General features: G+C 45.7%; 1 protein-coding gene across 1 annotated transcript in view; it reads left to right on the top strand.

Annotated features, from left to right (window-relative positions):
• LOC143961418 (very-long-chain 3-oxoacyl-CoA reductase-like) overlaps positions 1-18,639 on the top strand; it is an 86,229-nt gene that overhangs the window by 46,598 nt on the left and 20,992 nt on the right. The window contains exons 2-8 of the mRNA XM_077470701.1: positions 2,213-2,259; positions 2,338-2,413; positions 6,274-6,384; positions 8,176-8,240; positions 9,579-9,623; positions 10,673-10,707; positions 12,065-12,146. Of these exons, the coding sequence (XP_077326827.1) occupies positions 2,213-2,259; positions 2,338-2,413; positions 6,274-6,384; positions 8,176-8,240; positions 9,579-9,623; positions 10,673-10,707; positions 12,065-12,146 (461 nt within the window). The remainder of the gene's footprint in view (positions 1-2,212; positions 2,260-2,337; positions 2,414-6,273; positions 6,385-8,175; positions 8,241-9,578; positions 9,624-10,672; positions 10,708-12,064; positions 12,147-18,639) is intronic.

Raw genomic sequence — 18,639 nt, 5'->3', positions numbered from 1 at the left:
CCAGATTTTAAATTAAGTCTGCAGGACGGAGCCATCTTTTCAAATTCTAAATTGTGAACATTTGTCCAAGCTTTCTGACTATTGGCTTAACATATCTACCGTCTACTTTTATAAAATATATAACATTTCTGTGATATTAACTCACTTCGATATTTTCATATCACAACACCTAACCATCTCACCTACACTATAAGGCCAAAAGTATGTGGGGACTCCTACAGATGACTGAGTTTAGGTGTTTCCAGAGAAGACTACTACTGTTAATGTTACAACAGAGACATTTTTGACAATTGTGCATGTCCATCCTTGGTGTAACAGTTGGGAAGATTCTCTTCTGTTCCAGCATGACTGTGTCCCTGTGTACAAAGCCAGTACCATAAAGACATGGTTTGATCAGTTTGGTGTGGAAGAGTTGGAGTGACCTGCACCAAGCCCTGACCTCAACCCTTTTGGACTCCTTTGGTATAAACTGGAATGCCACCTATGGTCTGGGTATTTTTAACTGCTTGCTGACTGTATACTGTAAATATATGGCGGCAAGGCAGCTCCCCTGGGCAGGATCATATCCCTATACGTGATCCTGCACTTTTGGGTCCGGGGGGGGCGCATACGCATGCCGTTGGCTACCCGCTTCCGTTGTGATTGGACACAATGGGAGCCAATCAGCGAATCCAGTAGACGCAATGTCCACCAGGACCTGCCGATCATTCGGGACACAGGCAGAACAGTGGTCTACCTATGTAAAACAAGGCAGATCGCCACTCTGTGAGAAGGGAAGCTTGCACTACTTTAGGCACACATTTAACCCTTTGATTGCCCCTGATGTTAACCCTTTTCCTGCCAGTGTGATTAGTACAGTGACAGTGCATATATTTAGCACTGATCACTCTATTAGTGTCACTGATCCCCAAAAAGTGTCGCTGATCACCGCCATTACTAGTTAACAAAAAAAAATCCATAAATCTATCCCATAGATTGTAGACGCTATAACTTTTGTGCAAACCAATCAATATACACTTATTTACCAAAAAAATGTAGCATAATACATATTGGCCTAAATTGATAAAGACATTTTTTTTTGTTTCTTTTTTTTTGTTATTTTTTTATTGGATGTGTGGTATAGCAGAGCAGTAAGAATTTTTTATTTATTTTTTCCTTTTTTGTTTATAGCGAAAAAAAAATGAAAAACTGCAGAGGCGATCAAATACCACCAAAAGAAAGCTCTATTTGTGAGGGGAAAAAAGGACATACATTTTATTTGGGTACAACGTCGCTTGACCGCGCATTTGTCAGTTAAAGCAACTTCAGTACCCGACCTCACAAATGCTTTTTTTTGGCTGAATTTGCAAAAATTCCCACATATTCCAAAATCTTGTGGTAAGCCTTCCCAGAAGAATTGAGGTTGTTAAAACTACAGAAAGGGAGTGGGCAGTGCAATGTTAATACCCATGGGTTTTACAATGGCTTTAGCCATTTAGTGTTCTGGTTTTGCTAAATTGACTTTGCTGAAGAAAATGTCGCTCTATGCCCCTCCAGTGAATGTCTTGTGATCAAAGGTTTAATATTTGGTTACTTGATTTCGGTCTGAGCCCTTGTACATACGGTCGGACATTCTGACAACCAAATCCGTTGGATTTTGTCCGACGGATTTTGTCCGAAACTGTTGTATACACACAGTTGGACAAAGTTGTCGGAAAATCCGATTGTACATAACGTGATGACATTATTTCGTTATGACGGGGCTACGTTCAGACTAGTAGCCAATAGCTTTGGTCTAGGAATTTGATCTGAGCATGCGTGGCACTTTGTCTGTCGGAGTAGGCTACACATGATCGGAGTATGTCCGATCGGAGCATTTTATCCGAAAATTTTACCGGCAAGTTGGAAAAGTTGGTCCGTTGGATATTCCGACGGAAACAGTCCGATGGAGACCACACACAGTCGGAATATCCGACAAAACGGTCCGATAGGACACATTCCATCTGAATCTCCGACAGTGTGTACAAGGGCTGAGAGGTTCACAAATTCTCGCCTTCAGCAAAGATCTTGTGTTCTAAGATCTACACTTTAGGTTTTGTAATGTAACCCATACTGAACTAAGAATGGTGCAGCATTTTCTCTGGGAGAAGTACATCTTTCAGCCTTTTCACTTTGCAAATATTCATCACAGCTTTCTAAACAAACTTACAAACCTGTCTCTTTTCTTCTTTAGTGGTAACTGGAGCTACAGATGGAATAGGGAAGTCCTACGCTAAGGAGGTATGGGTATAATGTTGGTGTAGTCTGTATTTCTGTTCACTTATGTTATCCCTATCACACGTTTTTTCTTGTCAATAGTTAGCCAAGATGGGATTCAACGTTGTCCTGATTAGTCGGACTCTGGAAAAGCTTCAGAAAGTTGCAGCAGAGATTGGTAAGACATTGTGGTCAAATAATGTTTTCCCAAAAGGTAAAATTTTGAGTTTTGGATAGCATAGGGGAAGAGTTTGAACCTCTGAGACCATAAACTAAGAAAACTTCAGGTGCCACCCAAGGTTCCCATCACTAATTCCGGTGGCTCACACAAAAGGAAAAGGCTGGCCTGGAAAGAGACCATCCCGGTGTCCTATCATATAAAGTCCCCCATCGGATAGTGTCCACTGTGTACTGCGCATGCGCAGTACACAGCACACACAGATTCTGAAAATACCCGAAGATGAACGGCACCTGCGCCGTGAGTCTGGGTTCTAGCCCCACCATCCAAGTGGACATAGAGTTGGAATATAAAAGAGCCGAGAGCAGCAAGGCTGAGCCCGAAGCGTGGCGTGGCAATTTTTCCAGCCCTATGTCCACTTGGATGGTGTGGCTACCACCTCCACTCACGGTGCAGGCGCCGTTCATCTTCAGAGTTTTTCCGAAGCTTCTTCTGCTCCATACTGCGCATGCGCAGTACGGAGCGGACACTGTATGATGCCAGGACACTATCTGCCAGAACACCGGCTCAATGCATTTAGTCAGAGGAAAGAAAAAGCCCCAATTGCCACATACCAACCAGACCCAAGTATAAAATGGATGAAAGTGGTTTCAGCCTGGCTGAAGCCGATTTTGTCCATAGTACACTTGAGTCTTATTGGTGTGCAGTGATTGGGATTTTTTCTTTCCTCTGACTGAAAAAAAAAAAATTTTGTCCAAAACAAAAGAGAGAGTTTTTCCTTTAAATATATAACCCTTTGTTGGTCAATGAAATATGTTAATGGAAGGTCACCTTGGTTTGTTCAACTGCTTTCAATTATATTAGCAATCAAAACCTTGTTGAAAGTGGTTAAAACTGACTAAAATGTACTACATATATAGCCAGCATTAACCTAGGTACTAGATTCAGGAAATTTGAGGTCTGAAAACAATCACACAGATCAAGACAACCATCTGCCAATATTTTGCTTCAAGATTTGGTTGGACATTTTTGGTGGAAGGTATTCTTTGGGTTTTTTATGATTGAAAGTTGGTTGAAAATGGTGGATAGTTAAAACTTTAAATTGTCCCATGCATGCGTACTATAATTGTGTGTAAATGTTTCCTAACTAAACAATCATCTTTTTAAATATGTAGCACTAACCCCCGAAGGAGCTGCTGGATATTTTTGGGCTTACCGTTACCCTCCGTTGTTGCACGTCTAGGTGATGTCCCGTGGTAGATGACCCAGTAACTTGAGACTGACAATAGATCCACTTGAATGGATTTTACTTGCAAAACTCAGATAATTGAACAGTCTTTCAACTTGGGATCAGAGGGTTGGAAGGGAAATTCAGGTACTCTTAGTGTCAAAGTCAAAAACACATTTAAGAACTTGCTTCCTTTGACTGCATCCAGAGAATAGCCATTCGCAGCTGGATGGTCACTCAGGTTGGACAGTCCCTCTCTCACAAGGCCTAGCAGCCAACTTGGTGCTTACTTAGGAACAAGTTTTTACCACAGACGTTGTTGTAGAAATGTACAAGATAATGTCTCTGCCACAGACGTTGTTGTAAAAATATACAAGATAATGTATCTGCCACAGACGTTGTTGTAAAACCCGTAGGAAAACTAAGCTTGAGAACACTTGTAGGATACCTGGATCTTTCAGCCTGCTTGGCGATATCCACAAGACCGGATTCTCTCGGTTACTTCAGCCCTTCCAGGCTCTTGCTAAGAAAACCAACCCGTACGTGGTGTTATTCTGAAGAGTCCTCCCCTGGAATGCTCGTAGTACACTGGGTCTCTCCCGAACCGGAGATGGCACCCATCCACCTCAGAATCCTCCTTTAGTTTCCTTTCCTCGGGCTAGTCAGCCCCAAGACATTAAAGTTGGGTGGATCCGCACCCCAGGCCATAGCCTTCCTGGGGGCTGGTCAGGAGGACCTGGACCATCTAGTCAGCACATGATACTGGACCGGAACCCCGAACCACGTGACCTGTGCACCTTAAGAACCCTCTCCCAGAAAGCACAGCGAGAACGCCCCTCCCACTGGGCAGGCTCAGAGAGAGAGTAACTTAAGCACCTGACCAGACCATAGTTCCATGCCTGCCAGAAGAGACAGTGCCCCTCGTGGCCAGGCTGAACATTTCACAGTCCAGTCAGACTGATGCTGAAGCCCAATTTAGACAATTACACCCAAACCAAACTGCAGTTTAGGCAACGTTAATTTTAGAAAAACCGCATAGCGCATGCTCTTCAGGAGCCGCCGCTACAAATAAGTAGGAATGTACCCATCAGGAGTACATGCTTGACCCATCAGAAGTACATGCTTGACCCATCAGAAATACATCCTTGACCCTTCTGAGGTGACTCCTGGACCAGAAGTACACCCTGGAGTCATCAACATTACATGCTCAACCTATCAGCAGTACCTCTTAGTTTCATCAGAAGTAGCCCTATGGGGCCATCTAAAGTAGCCCCATGGGGCCATCTAAAGTATCCCCTGGAAACATCAGATGTACCCCCTGGGCTCATCTGAAGTACATCCTTGACCCATCAGAAGGATCTTCTGGACCCAGCAGAAATACTTCCTGGACCCATCAGAAGTACCTTCTGGACTCATCAGAAGTATATGCTTGACCCATCAGTACGTCACAGCGTTCTAAACGATCGGAATTTGGGGTGACCGTGTGTAGGCAAGACAGCTTGAGCGGAATTCCGTCAGGATTCTGTCGGGAAAACCATCAGAGCTTTTTCCGACGAGAATTATGATCATGTCTACACGGCATTAGGTTCATCAGAAGTAGCCCCATAGGGTCATCTAAAGTAGCCCCATGGAGCCATCTAAAGTATCCCCTGGAAACATCAGATGTACCCCCTAGGCTCATCTGAACTACCTCCTGGGACACTGGCAACCCTGTTTAAGAACCAGCCGTTTAAAGAAATGTGCCTATTTTGTACAAATGTCCTAATATTTCTGAAAAGAAACAAAAGTCTAAACCCTTTAAAGAGGAAGTAAACCCTGATGAGTTTACTTCCTCTTTTTTTCCTACCTGACACAGGAGCCAGCAAAGTCGCGCTGTCCCCTGTAGTCCGCCGCATCCATCTTGCTGGTGGTGTCTCGTAGCTCCGCCGCTGTCATTCGGCGAAGCCGCAATGACGTCACTCCCGCGCATGCGCACGGGAGTCGACAAATGCGGCAGCTCCATTCTTGGAACTGCCGCGTTCAGTGCGCCTGCGCGCCGCTGTCTACGGCGCATGCGCCGTAGACAGCAGTGCCCGTTTTCGGGCAAATATCTCCTAAACCATATAGGTTTAGGAGATATTGCTTGGACCTACAGGTAAGCCTTAATCTAGGCTTACCTGTAGGTCAAAGTGGTTTGTAAGGGTTTACAACCACTTTAATCTTAAACACTAATTGTTCTCATGGTCTGGGTCATTACCAGATTTTTTCCTACTGAAGACTTCTGTGCCGTTTAGCATATCATTGCTGGATGGAAAAAGTTGTTCCTGCAGTGGCTTTGAAAAAAAAAAAGAAGTAACAGATGATGTTCTATATAACCCTTTCCTGCCCAATGGAGCCTGCTGTCAATCAAAGTCCAAAGTAAAGGATATATACTAGTGTATTGATGGTGAATATGTGACCATTTCAAATTGAGCATATGATGAAAAATGTATATTTCAGCAACTGATGTCTACATGTGTACTGATCAGCCTGATTTGTGGTTTTCATTAGTCTCATCTGCATACACATTTTTATATCTTATTTTAAATATTTGATATATTATATTTTGCTTTGAATTACCCAGATCTTTGACTGGTTTATTCTACTTCCATAGAGAAAGAGAGTGGACGCAAAGCCAAGATCATCCAGGCGGATTTTACAGGAGGAGCTGAAATTTACCCAAATATTGACGAGGGCTTGAAGGACCTGGACATTGGAATCCTGGGTAATTAAAGTCTATGGGAGGACAGCATATCACTATAAGGATGGGATCAGACAGTGATGGAAGCTATAATATGGAGAGATGTGATTGAATATTATCAGAACAGGATCAGTCAGAGGTGGGATCTATAATGTAAAGATACACTGTATTACCAAAAGTATTGCGACACCTGCCTTTACACGCGCATGAACTTTAAAGCGGGAGTTCGGACGTTTTTTTTTTTTAAAAGTCAGCGGCTACAAATACTGCAGCTGCTGGCTTTTAAAATGAGGACACTTACCCGCCCAGCGCGCCCGCGATGTCGGCACCCGAAGCCGATCTCTCGATCGTCTCTCGGGTGCTGCTGCCGCCATCTTGGGTATGGGAATCAGGAAGTGGAGCCTTGCGGCTTCACTTCCCGGTTCCCTACTGCGCATGCGCGAGTCGCGCTGCGCAATAAGGATGGTCCCCGCTGTCCCTGGGATCCGTGTGTTTCCCAGCGGACAGCGGGGGACCCGCAGGAAGTGGCGTAAATATCTTTCTTCTGCAGATATCTATGCCGGAAGTGGATGTAAATACCTGTACTGTACAGTTATCTGCACCCCCCTCCCCCCTGAAAGGTGCCAATTGTGGCGCTGGAGGGGGGGAGGGTTCGGATGAGCGGAAGTTCCACTTTAGGGTGGAGCCCCGCTTTAAAGGCATCTCAGTCTTAGTCCCTAAGGTTCAATATTGCTTTGGTCCATGCAGCTATAACAGCTTCAACTCTTCTGGGAAGGCTGTCCACAAGGTTTCTATGGTGTATCTATGGGAATGTTTGACCATTCTTCCAGAAGTGTATTTGTGAGGTCAGGCACTGATGTGGATGGGAAGGCCTGGCTCGCAGTTTCTGCTCTTATTCACCCCAAAGGTGTTCTATCTAGTTGAGGTCAGGGCTCTGTGCAGGCCAGTCAAGTTCCTCCACCCTAAACTTGCTTATTCATGTCTTTATGGACCTTGCTTTATGCATGTTGGAGCAGAAAGTGACCATCCCCAAACTGTTCCCACAAAGTTGGGAGCATGAAATTGTTCAAAATGTCTTGGTATGCTGATGCCTCAAGATTTCCCTTTACTGTAAATAAGGGGCCAAGCCCTACCCCTGAAAAACAACCCCACGCCATAATCCCCCCTCCACCAAATGATTTGGATGAGTGCACAAAGCAAGAACCATAAAGACACGGATGAGCGAGTTTGGGGGGGAGGAACTTAACTGACCTGCACAGAGTCCTGACCTCAACCCAATAGAACACTTTTGGGATGAATTGGAGTGGACTTCTTGTCCAACATCAGTGACTGACCTTATAAATGTGCTTCTGGAAGAATGGTCAAACATTCCCATAGACACACTCCTATACCTTGTGGACAGCCTTCCCAGAAGAGTTGAAGCTGTTATAGCTGCAAATGGTGGGCCAACTCAATATTGAACCCTACGGACTAAGACTGGGACGCCATTAAAGTTAATGTGTGTGTGTAAAGGCCGGTGTCCCAATACTTTTGGTAATATAGTGTACATGATTGGATAATATCAGGACAGGATCAGACAGAGTTAGGATCTACTGTATAATGTGTAGAGATCTGATATGATATCTGCACAGGTTCAAGAAATCTGTGATATTAAATGTAGAGATATGTGATTGGTTATTTGATATTATCAAGACAGGATCAGAGTGGTCTGTGATCTCTAATGTGGAAAGATGTGATTGCATACAATTGGGACAGGATCAGAAAGTACTATGATCTACAATGCAGATAAAGATTGAATGATTTTTTCTGTTTCAGTAAATAATGTTGGTATGGCCTACAAGGGTTCATTAGAATTTATCAGTTCTGATAACAAAAGCAAGGTGAGCGTGATTCTTTTTTTTTATACACATTGACCTTTAAAGCCTTCGCAATTATAATTTTGAGAATTACAAACTAAGTAAACACTCTTTCTTAATGTTAGTGTTACTAACAGTAAGACATATCTTTTAGTGTTGTATAGTGGAGAAGGGTTTGGGGCCCTGTCAGGTTTTATTGTGAAAATTGTATCCCCGGGGGGGGGGAATTTGTCTTGTTGACAATTGTCACCAGTGCTGAAGTTGATGGAACCTCCACCCATACCTCCCAACTTTAACACTTGAGAAAGAGAGGCATGTTGATCCAAATGTCATGCAGGATGCACTGTGCACCCTGTCAAAAAAGTAGGGCTGACTACATTGCCCTGATTACAGCAAGATAACAATTTGTCTAAGCCAGGGGTGCCCAACTGCTGGCCCGTGGCACCCTCTGATGTGGCCCCCAACCTCCTCCTCTGGGATGGAGATACAGATAAAGATAAAGAAAATATGACAAGGATACTTAACTAAAGATGCTGTTTTGCCACGGAGTCCCCCCTGCTTTTCATACACCATGGCCAGGTAATCAGACAGACACATACCTAATAGAAGGGCTGTTACGAGACCAACCTGTTTCAGTTTGGGCTGTGGAATAGACAACCCTCAATCCAATTCCCTTTGCAATATGACCCCTCAAGGACTTGATCAGTTATAAATAACCTTCCTTTGGTATAAGGTAAAGCCATGCTTATGTCCTTATATGGCCTCCTCAAAAAACCATTTGGAGGCTTAAAATACATTAGTGAGTCACATTATTAAAAGGGAAATATGAAATATGCAATTTCCCCATCAACCACCCAAGTTTTACTTTGCAGCCTACTTTAAACCTTCCTTTTGTTTCTTTTAAGCCCCATAAACACTATCAGATTTACCAAAAACATGTAGTACAAGGGCCTGCCTGATTGCATACAAATTGAAACTCCTAAGGTTTGACCTCATATTATATGATTTGGTAATTCTGAAGGCAAAAATCAGCAGAAAATCGAATAGTGTGTATGGGCTTTAGTCATGGTCACTGGGCTCTGAGCTCTCACAGATCTGTAAGACAGCAGTAGAAATTACTTTGATAGCTTTAGAAAAACTACATAGGTAGGTGATGGCTTGGCTTGCTCTGAGTACATAACATTGACCACAAGGGCCCTGTCGTACAGATTATTTTTGCCTATTAATAAAAAAATTTTAAAAAGTCGTTTTGGAAATTTTGGAAAATCATAGTATAATGATGATAAATGTTTTTGTTAGGAATTTTGTGAATTTAAAAAAACAAACTCATGAAGTTTTTTTTTTTTTTTTTTCCTACTACAGGACATTACGGACATGATGAATTGCAATGTAATGTCAATGCTACATGTACGTCCATCATTTATTTCTATGTAATGTATATGAATGATGCTGTTTGCTTTATAGGTGCACATTTCAAAGTTAGTAGCAGAGATAGAGTCTGTCCTCCTCCTGCAGGGTGATACAGACAGAAGAGAGCTATGAGTCTGTCCTCCTCCTGCAGGGTGATACAGACAGAAGGGAGCTATGAGTCTGTCCTCCTCCTGCAGGGTGATACAGACAGAAGGGAGCTATGAGTCTGTCCTCCTCCTGCAGGGTGATACAGACAGAAGGGAGCTATGAGTCTGTCCTCCTCCTGCAGGGTGATACAGACAGAAGGGAGCTATGAGTCTGTCCTCCTCCTGCAGGGTGATACAGACAGAAGGGAGTTATGAGTGTGTCCTCCTCCTGCAGGGTGATACAGACAGAAGGGGGCTACGAGTCTGTCCTCCTCCTGCAGGGTGATACAGACAGAAGGGAGCTATGAGTCTGTCCTCCTCCTGCAGACAGAAGGGAGCTATGAGTCTGTCCTCCTCCTGCAGGGTGATACAGAAGAGAGCTATGAGTCTGTCCTCCTCCTGCAGGGTGATACAGACAGAAGAGAGCTATGAGTCTGTCCTCCTCCTGCAGGGTGATACAGACAGAAGGGAGCTATGAGTCTGTCCTCCTCCTGCAGGGTGATACAGACATAAGGGGCTATGAGTCTGTCCTCCTCCTGCAGGGTGATACAGACAGAAGGGGGCTATGAGTCTGTCCTCCTCCTGCAGGGTGATACAGACAGAAGGGAGCTATGAGTCTGTCCTCCTCCTGCAGGGTGATACAGACATAAGGGGCTATGAGTCTGTCCTCCTCCTGCAGGGTGATACAGACAGAAGGGGGCTATGAGTCTGTCCTCCTCCTGCAGGGTGATACAGACATAAGGGGCTATGAGTCTGTCCTCCTCCTGCAGGGTGATACAGACATAAGGGGCTATGAGTCTGTCCTCCTCCTGCAGGGTGATACAGACAGAAGGGAGATATAAAAATAGTTTTCATTACATCAGTTTTACTACAACAATACTATTTGTGTTATATTTTCAGATGACTCGAATTCTACTTCCAAGAATGCTGGAAAGGTAAAGCATAACTTCAATCTTATTAAAGGTCATGCTATTAATCTGCCTATACTGTATATTCCTTTGATTGTCAAACGCCTGTATTACTGTCATGTGTAGGTATTGCCCAAGTTATCCTCTCTATCACCTCTCTCTCCCCTCTCTTCTCCCTTTCTCCTCTCTCTCTCTCTGCCTCTCTCTCTCCCTACCCCCCCCCTTCTCTCTCCCCTCTCTCTCCTCTCTCTCCACCTCTCTCCTCTCTCTCCCACTCCCCCCCTCCTGCTCCTCCCCCTCTCTCTTCTCCTCTCTCATGCTTCCTCTCTCTCTCTTCTCTCTCTTGCTCTCTCTCTCTCATCCTCTCTCTCTCCTCCTCCTCCCTCTTTCTCTCTCTCTCCTCCTCTCTCGCGCTCGCTCTCCTCCTGTCTCCCCCTTTTGCTCTCCTCTCTCTCTCTCCTCCTCTCTCCCCCTTTCTCCTCTCTCTCTCTCTCCTCCTCTCTCTCTCTCCCCCACTCTCTCTCTTCTTCTCTCTCTATTCTCTCTCTCTCCTCCCTCCCCTCTCTCCTCCTCTCTCGCGTTCTCTCTCTCTCTCTTCACCTCCTCTCTCCTTTCTCTCCTCCTCCATCTTTATTTCCTCCTCTCTCCCCCTCTCCCTTTTCTTTCTCTCTCTCGCTCTCTCTCCTCCCTCTTTCTCTCTCCTCTCCTATCTCTCTCCTTCTCTCTCTCTCTCTCTCTCTCTCTCCCTCTCTCTCTTCCATACTCTTCCACTCTTCTCTACACCCTGTTTTTGTCTGTTCTTTGTCTCTCTCTTGTTTCCACCAGGTATTTTTCTTCTCTCGCTAATCCATCACTTCTCTCCACTCTCTTCCTTTCTCAATCCTCCTTCTCTCTTTTTACTACTATCTACCTGCTCTTCCTCTCTCTTAATTCGAATCTCTTGCTCTTCCTCGCTTGTTCACCTTTCCTCCTCTTTCTCCTCCCTGCTCTGTTCTCTGTCTCTCTCTCTCTCATCTCCACTATCTCTTTCTTTTCTCTCTCCTCTCTCCCTCTCTGTGATGATGTCTCTCTAGCCTTCTCCCCCTCTCCTCTCTTTACTTTTCCTCTCTCTTCTGTTCACTCTCTGCTCTCAGTCTCTCTCTTGTCTTTTTTCATCTCTCTCACATCTCTCTTGTATCATTTCTGTCATTTCTTTCTCTCTGCTCTCCATCTTCCTTTTTTTGTTCTCTCTTCAATCTCTCTCTCTCTCTTTGTCTCTCGTCTTTTGCCAATCCTTTTCCTCTGTGCTCTTTTCTCTCCCTCTATTCTCTTTATTCTTTCCACTTTCTATATCCTTGTTTTCTGCTTTCTACTCTTTTTATGACTCTTGTTTTTCTCTTCCTAGGAAGAAAGGTCTCATAATAAACATAAGTTCTGAGGCTGGCACTCGTCCCTATCCCAGAATTAACCTCTACACTGCCACCAAGGTATGGACAATACTTTTATGCAGATACACACGTTCATATAAAAAAAGATTATAATGTCAAATTCAAATCAAACGGAACCTTACATCATTTCAAATTTTTAAAAAGTGGATGTCCAAAAGTAAACCACAAGATGCCCACCTAACTTTATTAGAAGAGCCTCTTCTGTGCCCCTTCTGGTTTGGTGTCACATTGTTACTTTGACCTGTCTTCATGGCTTAGCTTTACCAACTTTCACCCATGTCCACTGAGAGGGCTCTGCCATCTTGGATAGAGGAACAGGTGGCGGTTGAGGTTAGCCTTGAAGTTAGAGGAAGTCTATAACTAAACCTCAGAGGGGTATTGAAGAAGCTTTCCTGGGTGATAAAAGTGAAAACAGGTATCTTGTGGCGTCAGCTCATAGACCTCTTAGAACTTGAAAATAAAACACGGGTTCACTTTAAAGGCTCCAACTCACACAGCAAAGTTGGTGGTAATGAGTCTTATTATGGATTTTAAATGTGTTAATGAAGGATTCCCTTCAATACACAGTAGGCTCAATTCACTTTAGCACAGAAATAAGTATGTGTTGTTTTAGCCGTGTGACTGCAATTTTCATATCCTGTTGGAACCAATTAAAGTGGTTGTAAACCCTTACAAACCACTTTGACCTACAAGTAAGCCTAGATTAAGGCTTACCTGTAGGTCCAAGAAATATCTCCTAAACCTACATGGTTTAGGAGATATTTACCTGAAGACAGCCACCACTCCGTAGACAGCAGCGCTCAGGCGCACTGGGTAAGCCGCAGATTGCGGCGATATGCCGCGTGTGTCGGCTCCCATGTGCATGCGCGGGAGTGACGTCATCGCTGCTCCGGCGAATCACAGGCGGAGCAGCGAGACCCACCAAGAAGATGGACGCTCGGAACTACAGGGGACAGCGGTGACATCGCTGGCTCCTGTGTCAGGTAAGTGACACATAATGGACTACTATGCAATGCATAGTAGTCCATTATGCTTTACCTTTGCAGGAAATCAAAGAGGAAGTAAACAAATCAGGGTTTACTTCCTCTTTAAGAAATACTTGTTACTTTGTAAATAAGTGTTCTTATCCCGCTGTATTCATTTTGTGAATTGAGCCTAATGAAAGCAAAAAAAAAAAATCAGGATGCGGGACTTATACCAGCATGCTGCAATGCAAAAACAGGAGCGTAACCGATGTGTAATGGGGAGCACATTCGCTCTGTAGCCTGTCCAGACCCAGGGGTAATGACCTTGTGTTAACAGCATACCTGTCAGGGCCTGGATTTGAACCAGAACCTCTGCTGTCAGGTAATGGCTCTGATCGCTGAGCTACCTGGAATGCTGAACAGTTCCCTGGACAATTCCATGAATGATCCTGCCTTGAGTAGAGGTCGACCGATATGGGTTTTTCTCTGGCCGATGCCGATATTTAGAAATCATGGCGGCCGATAGCCGATATATGATGCCGATTTTTTTGGGCCGATATGTTAGGCCGATTTTATTTTATTTCTTTATTTTTTTCCTTTTTTTATATATTATTATTTTTTTTTGTAATCCCCCTTGATCTAACACACCTTTTCCACTGGGGCGTTTTTCAGGCGCTTTTGGGCTAAAAATAGCGCCTGTAAAGTGCCTGCAAAATGGCTCCCCTGCAGTCTGTGTGAAAGACAGAGTGCTTTCACACTGAGGCGATGCGCTGGCAGGATCTTAAAAAAAAGTCCTGCAAGCAGCACATTTGGAGTGATGTATACCGCTCCTCCACCACTCCTGCCCATTGATATGAATGGGCACCACTGCCGAAGCGCATGCAATGCGATTTGGCAGCAGTGCTTCATGGGCGCATTTAACCTCTTCCTTGGCCGCTAGCTGGGTTATATGTGCCCCACTAGCAGCCAAATAGCACCGCTAAAATGATGGTAAAGAGCCGCTAAAACTTGCGTTTTACCATCAACGCCTGCCCGCTCCAGTGTGAGAGCAGCCTTCATAAGTGATACAGAAAATTTCTTACATTTAAACATTTATTAAACAAAACAAACCTCCAATCAGTTTACTTGTATGTATGATTTAGATAAAAAAAAAAAAAAAACCTATGTATTAAATAAAAACAGGTAGTCAAAACTTTTGGACAAAAAAAAAAAAAACGGGCTAACTTTACTGTTTTTATTTTATTTTTATTTTTTAAATAGTGTATTTTTTCCCCCAAAAAAATGCATTTGAAAGACCTCTGTGCAAATGCCGTGTGACATAAAATATTGCAACAACCGCTATTTTATTCCCTAGGATCTCTGCTAAAAAAATATATATAATTTTTGGGGGGTCTAAGTGATTTTCTGGCAGAAAATACAGGATTTTTACTTGTAAGCAACAAGTGTCAGAAAAGATTTAGTCTTTAAATGGTTAAACTGAGAACTTCTACACACTGAGATTACTTCATTCATTCAAGTGTAAACATTGTATCATTTTGTTCTTTTCTTGGCAGCCTGCCCAGAGAGGAGGAAAGATGTTTCTATGGCAACTTAAGCCGCGTACACACGTGGCGGACTGTCTGGCCAACTTAGTCCGTCAGACAATCCGACGGACAGTCCGTCATACTTTCGAATGAACGGACTTGCCCACACACGGCACTTTTTGAGCGGACTAATACGGCGGACTAAGTCCGCCATACTATCCGCCCTACTTTTGAAATGAACGGACTCGCCCACACACGCGGAGGAAAGTCCGCTCATTTCGAGCGTGTCTCCAGGTAGGCGGGGCCCGCGAAGGAGACGTCGCTGACCCCGCCGCCTGGAATGGACTTAAAGGGGAACCCCAACGCCGAAAAAAATCGGCGTGGGGGTCCCCCCCAAGTCCACAACAGACCCTTGTCCGAGCACGCTACCCGGCCGGCCTGGAAAGGGGGGCGAGCGAGCGCCCCCCCCCCCCCTCCTGAGCCGTACCAGGCTGCGTGCCCTCAACATGGGGGGTGCCTTGGGGAAGGGGGGGCCGCGCGGCCCCCCCACCCCAAAGCACCTTGTCCCCATGTTGATGAGGACAAGGGCCTCTTCCCGACAACCCTGGCCGTTGGTTGTCGGGGTCTGCGGGCGGGGGGCTTATCGGAATCCGGGAGCCCCCTTTAATAAGGGGGCCCCCGGATACCGGCCCCCCACCCTATGTGAATGAGTATGGGGTACAATGTACCCCTACCCATTCACCTGTGAAAAAAAGTACAAAAAAAACACAACACAGGGTTAAAATATTTTATTGCACAGCTCCGGGGGTCTTCCGTCTTCGGGGGTCTTCTCGCCGGACTCCTCCGCTATCTTCTTGTAGCTCTTTTACTAGCGGAGGAGTCCGGCTTTCTTCCACGCCGCCGGCCTCTTCTCCCGACTTCGGGGGTCTTGTCCCCCTCTTCGGTTCTTCTGCCGGGCCACCGCGCCTTCTTATAGCTCTTTTACAGGCGATGGCCCGGTCTTCTGTCGCCGCCGTGGCCTTCCGTTCTTCTTCTTCTTCTTCTTCTTCTCCAGGAGATGTTGCCTCGACGATCTCTCCGGCCGGAATGCCAGAGCCGCGCTGCGCGGCCACTTATATAGTGACAATGGGCAGTGTCACATGGCTTTATGTCACATGGGTTGGTGTCACATGGTGACCCCGCCCCCTTACGATGTCATAGTCCCCATGTGACATCAACCCATGTGACCAGCCCATGTGACATATACCATGTGACACTGCACCATTGTCACTATATAAGTGGCCACGCAGCGCGGCTCTGGCATTCCGGCCGGAGAGATCGTCGAGGCAACATCTCCTGGAGAAGAAGAAGAAGAAGAAGAAGAAGAAGAAGAAGAACGGAAGGCGACGGCGGCGACAGAAGACCGGGCCATCGCCTGTAAAAGAGCTATAAGAAGGCGCGGTGGCCCGGCAGAAGAACCGAAGAGGGGGACAAGACCCCCGAAGTCGGGAGAAGAGGCCGGCGGCGTGGAAGAAAGCCGGACTCCTCCGCTAGTAAAAGAGCTACAAGAAGATAGCGGAGGAGTCCGGCGAGAAGACCCCCGAAGACGGAAGACCCCCGGAGCTGTGCAATAAAATATTTTAACCCTGTGTTGTGTTTTTTTTGTACTTTTTTTCACAGGTGAATGGGTAGGGGTACATTGTACCCCATACTCATTCACATAGGGTGGGGGGCCGGTATCCGGGGGCCCCCTTATTAAAGGGGGCTCCCGGATTCCGATAAGCCCCCCGCCCGCAGACCCCGACAACCAACGGCCAGGGTTGTCGGGAAGAGGCCCTTGTCCTCATCAACATGGGGACAAGGTGCTTTGGGGTGGGGGGGCCGCGCGGCCCCCCCTTCCCCAAGGCACCCCCCATGTTGAGGGCACGCGGCCTGGTACGGCTCAGGAGGGGGGGCGCTCGCTCGCCCCCCTTTCCTGGCCGGCCGGGTAGCGTGCTCGGACAAGGGTCTGTTGTGGACTTGGGGGGGACCCCCACGCCGATTTTTTTCGGCGTTGGGATTTCCCTTTAAGTCCATACCAGGCGGCGGGGCCAGCAACGTCTCCGTCGCGGGCCCCGCCTACCTGGATACCCGCTCGAAATGAGCGGACTTTTCTCCGGGCATGAAAAGTCCGCTCATTTCAAAAGTACGGTGGACTGGCACACACACGGGCGGATTGTCCGCTGAAATGCGAGTCCAGCGGACAGTATTTCCAACATTCCGAAATACTTAGTCCGCCAGACTGTCCGCTGAAAAAGTCCGCTGAAGCCCACACACGAGCGGACTGTCCGCTGAAATGTGTTTCGGCGGACTAAGTTGGGCAAACAGTCCGCCCGTGTGTACGCGGCCTTACACTGACTTCTATTACAGAAGTCATTTCAAAGTCCCGCTGTAGTTCTAAATCGGCTTTTTATCAGCACAATCGGCCGATGCCGATTAATTAAAAAACGTCAAATATCGGCCGATATATCGGTCGACCTCTAGCCTTGAACCTTGTTTTTCTTGAACCCTGAACTCTTTGTTCCTCCCATGAACTTCCTGATTTAAAGGCATGTCTCTGCACTTTCTGTTTGCCAGATTTTCGTGCACTTTCCAGCCAGTATCTCACTCCTTTCAGAGAATATCACAAAGTTCGCTCTCCTGCACTGTGCAGTTGGTCCCAACCTGTTATCCGTTTTACCCAGGGCCAGATTAACATAGGGGCTTTTGGAGCTGGAGCTCTAGGCCCAGCCCAGTTGTTTAAATATTTAAAGAGGAAGTAAATTTCCCTCTAATGTTTGTTCCTATAGGTAAGCCTATAATAAGGCTTAGGCCTCATGCACACGAGATGCTGTTAAACGCGTGTTCAGATGCAGTTGGACACTTTTTTCAACAACCCCTGAACTCATTCAATGTTATCCTATGTGTCCATGCACACAGTCTAGTTTTTTGCCGTTTTTATGCAGTTGCGTTTAACCTAGTTTTTCCAGAAGCAAAAAAATGGGTTCAGACGCAATAATTTCCACGTTTCAGATGCAAAACGCAGCTAAACGTGGCACCCGCGTTTAGCCGCATTTGCGTTTATAAGCGTTTTTAACCACTACAATACAGGGCACTTTCGCCCCCTTCCTTCCCAGTCCAATTTTCAGCTTTCATCGCTCTAGCGCTTTCAGTGACAATTGCGCGGTCATGCTACACTGTACCCAAATGACATTTTTATCATTTTGTTCGCACAAATAGAGCTTTATTTTGGTGGTATTTATTTACGACTCCGTTTTTTATTTTTTGCGATATAAGCGCAAAAAAGCGGAAATTTGGAAAAAAAAACAATATTTTCTTTTTTCTATTTTAAAAGAAATCCAATAAAATCTAATTTTGTCATAAATTTAAGCCAAAATTTATTCTGCTACATGTTTTTGTTAAAAAAAAATCCGTTAAGTGTATAATAATTGGTTTGTGTGATCACGGACATATGTACGCAAATGATCGTGTACATATGTGTGCAGGTGATCACGTATATATGTGTGCAGATAATTATTGGAACATGTGATTTTAGTGGGACATATGTGGGGGACATGTTTTTATTATTAGGGACATGTGTTTTTATTATTTGGGGACATGTATGTTTTGGGGACATGTGTGTTATGGGGACATATGTGGGGACTGTGTTTACACTGTGTGGTGTGTTGTGTATTACACTAGACTGGTGATCAGTGAGTAAAAAGCTGTAAAAAACAGCTCATACTCACTGATCATCAGCCGGCTGCAGCGATCTGCTCTCCTCTCCTCAGCGATGACTTCTGTGTGAGGAGAGGAGGAGCCGATTGCCTAGCAACCGGCTGTTTGTTTACATCACATGACGGCCGTGATTGGACACGGCCGTCATGTGATCAGGAGGGCCAATCAGAGAGCCCTCCTGCCGATCTGAGATGCGCCGTGTCCGGGTGACACGGGCGCATCGGGATCGCGCCGCTGCGCGGGCACGCGCGCGATCCCGCTCCTTCTGATGGACGTTCCTGAACGTCCTATCAGAAGTAGACGGCTCCC

The sequence above is a fragment of the Lithobates pipiens genome, unplaced genomic scaffold (assembly GCF_037356315.1).
Source record: "Lithobates pipiens isolate NorthernLeopardFrog02 unplaced genomic scaffold, aLitPip1_a1.2 Scaffold_8, whole genome shotgun sequence".
NCBI classification, from domain to species: domain Eukaryota; kingdom Metazoa; phylum Chordata; class Amphibia; order Anura; family Ranidae; genus Lithobates; species Lithobates pipiens.
The sequence above is the reverse complement of the archived record's forward strand: the minus strand, read 5'-3'. Positions and strand labels throughout refer to the sequence as shown.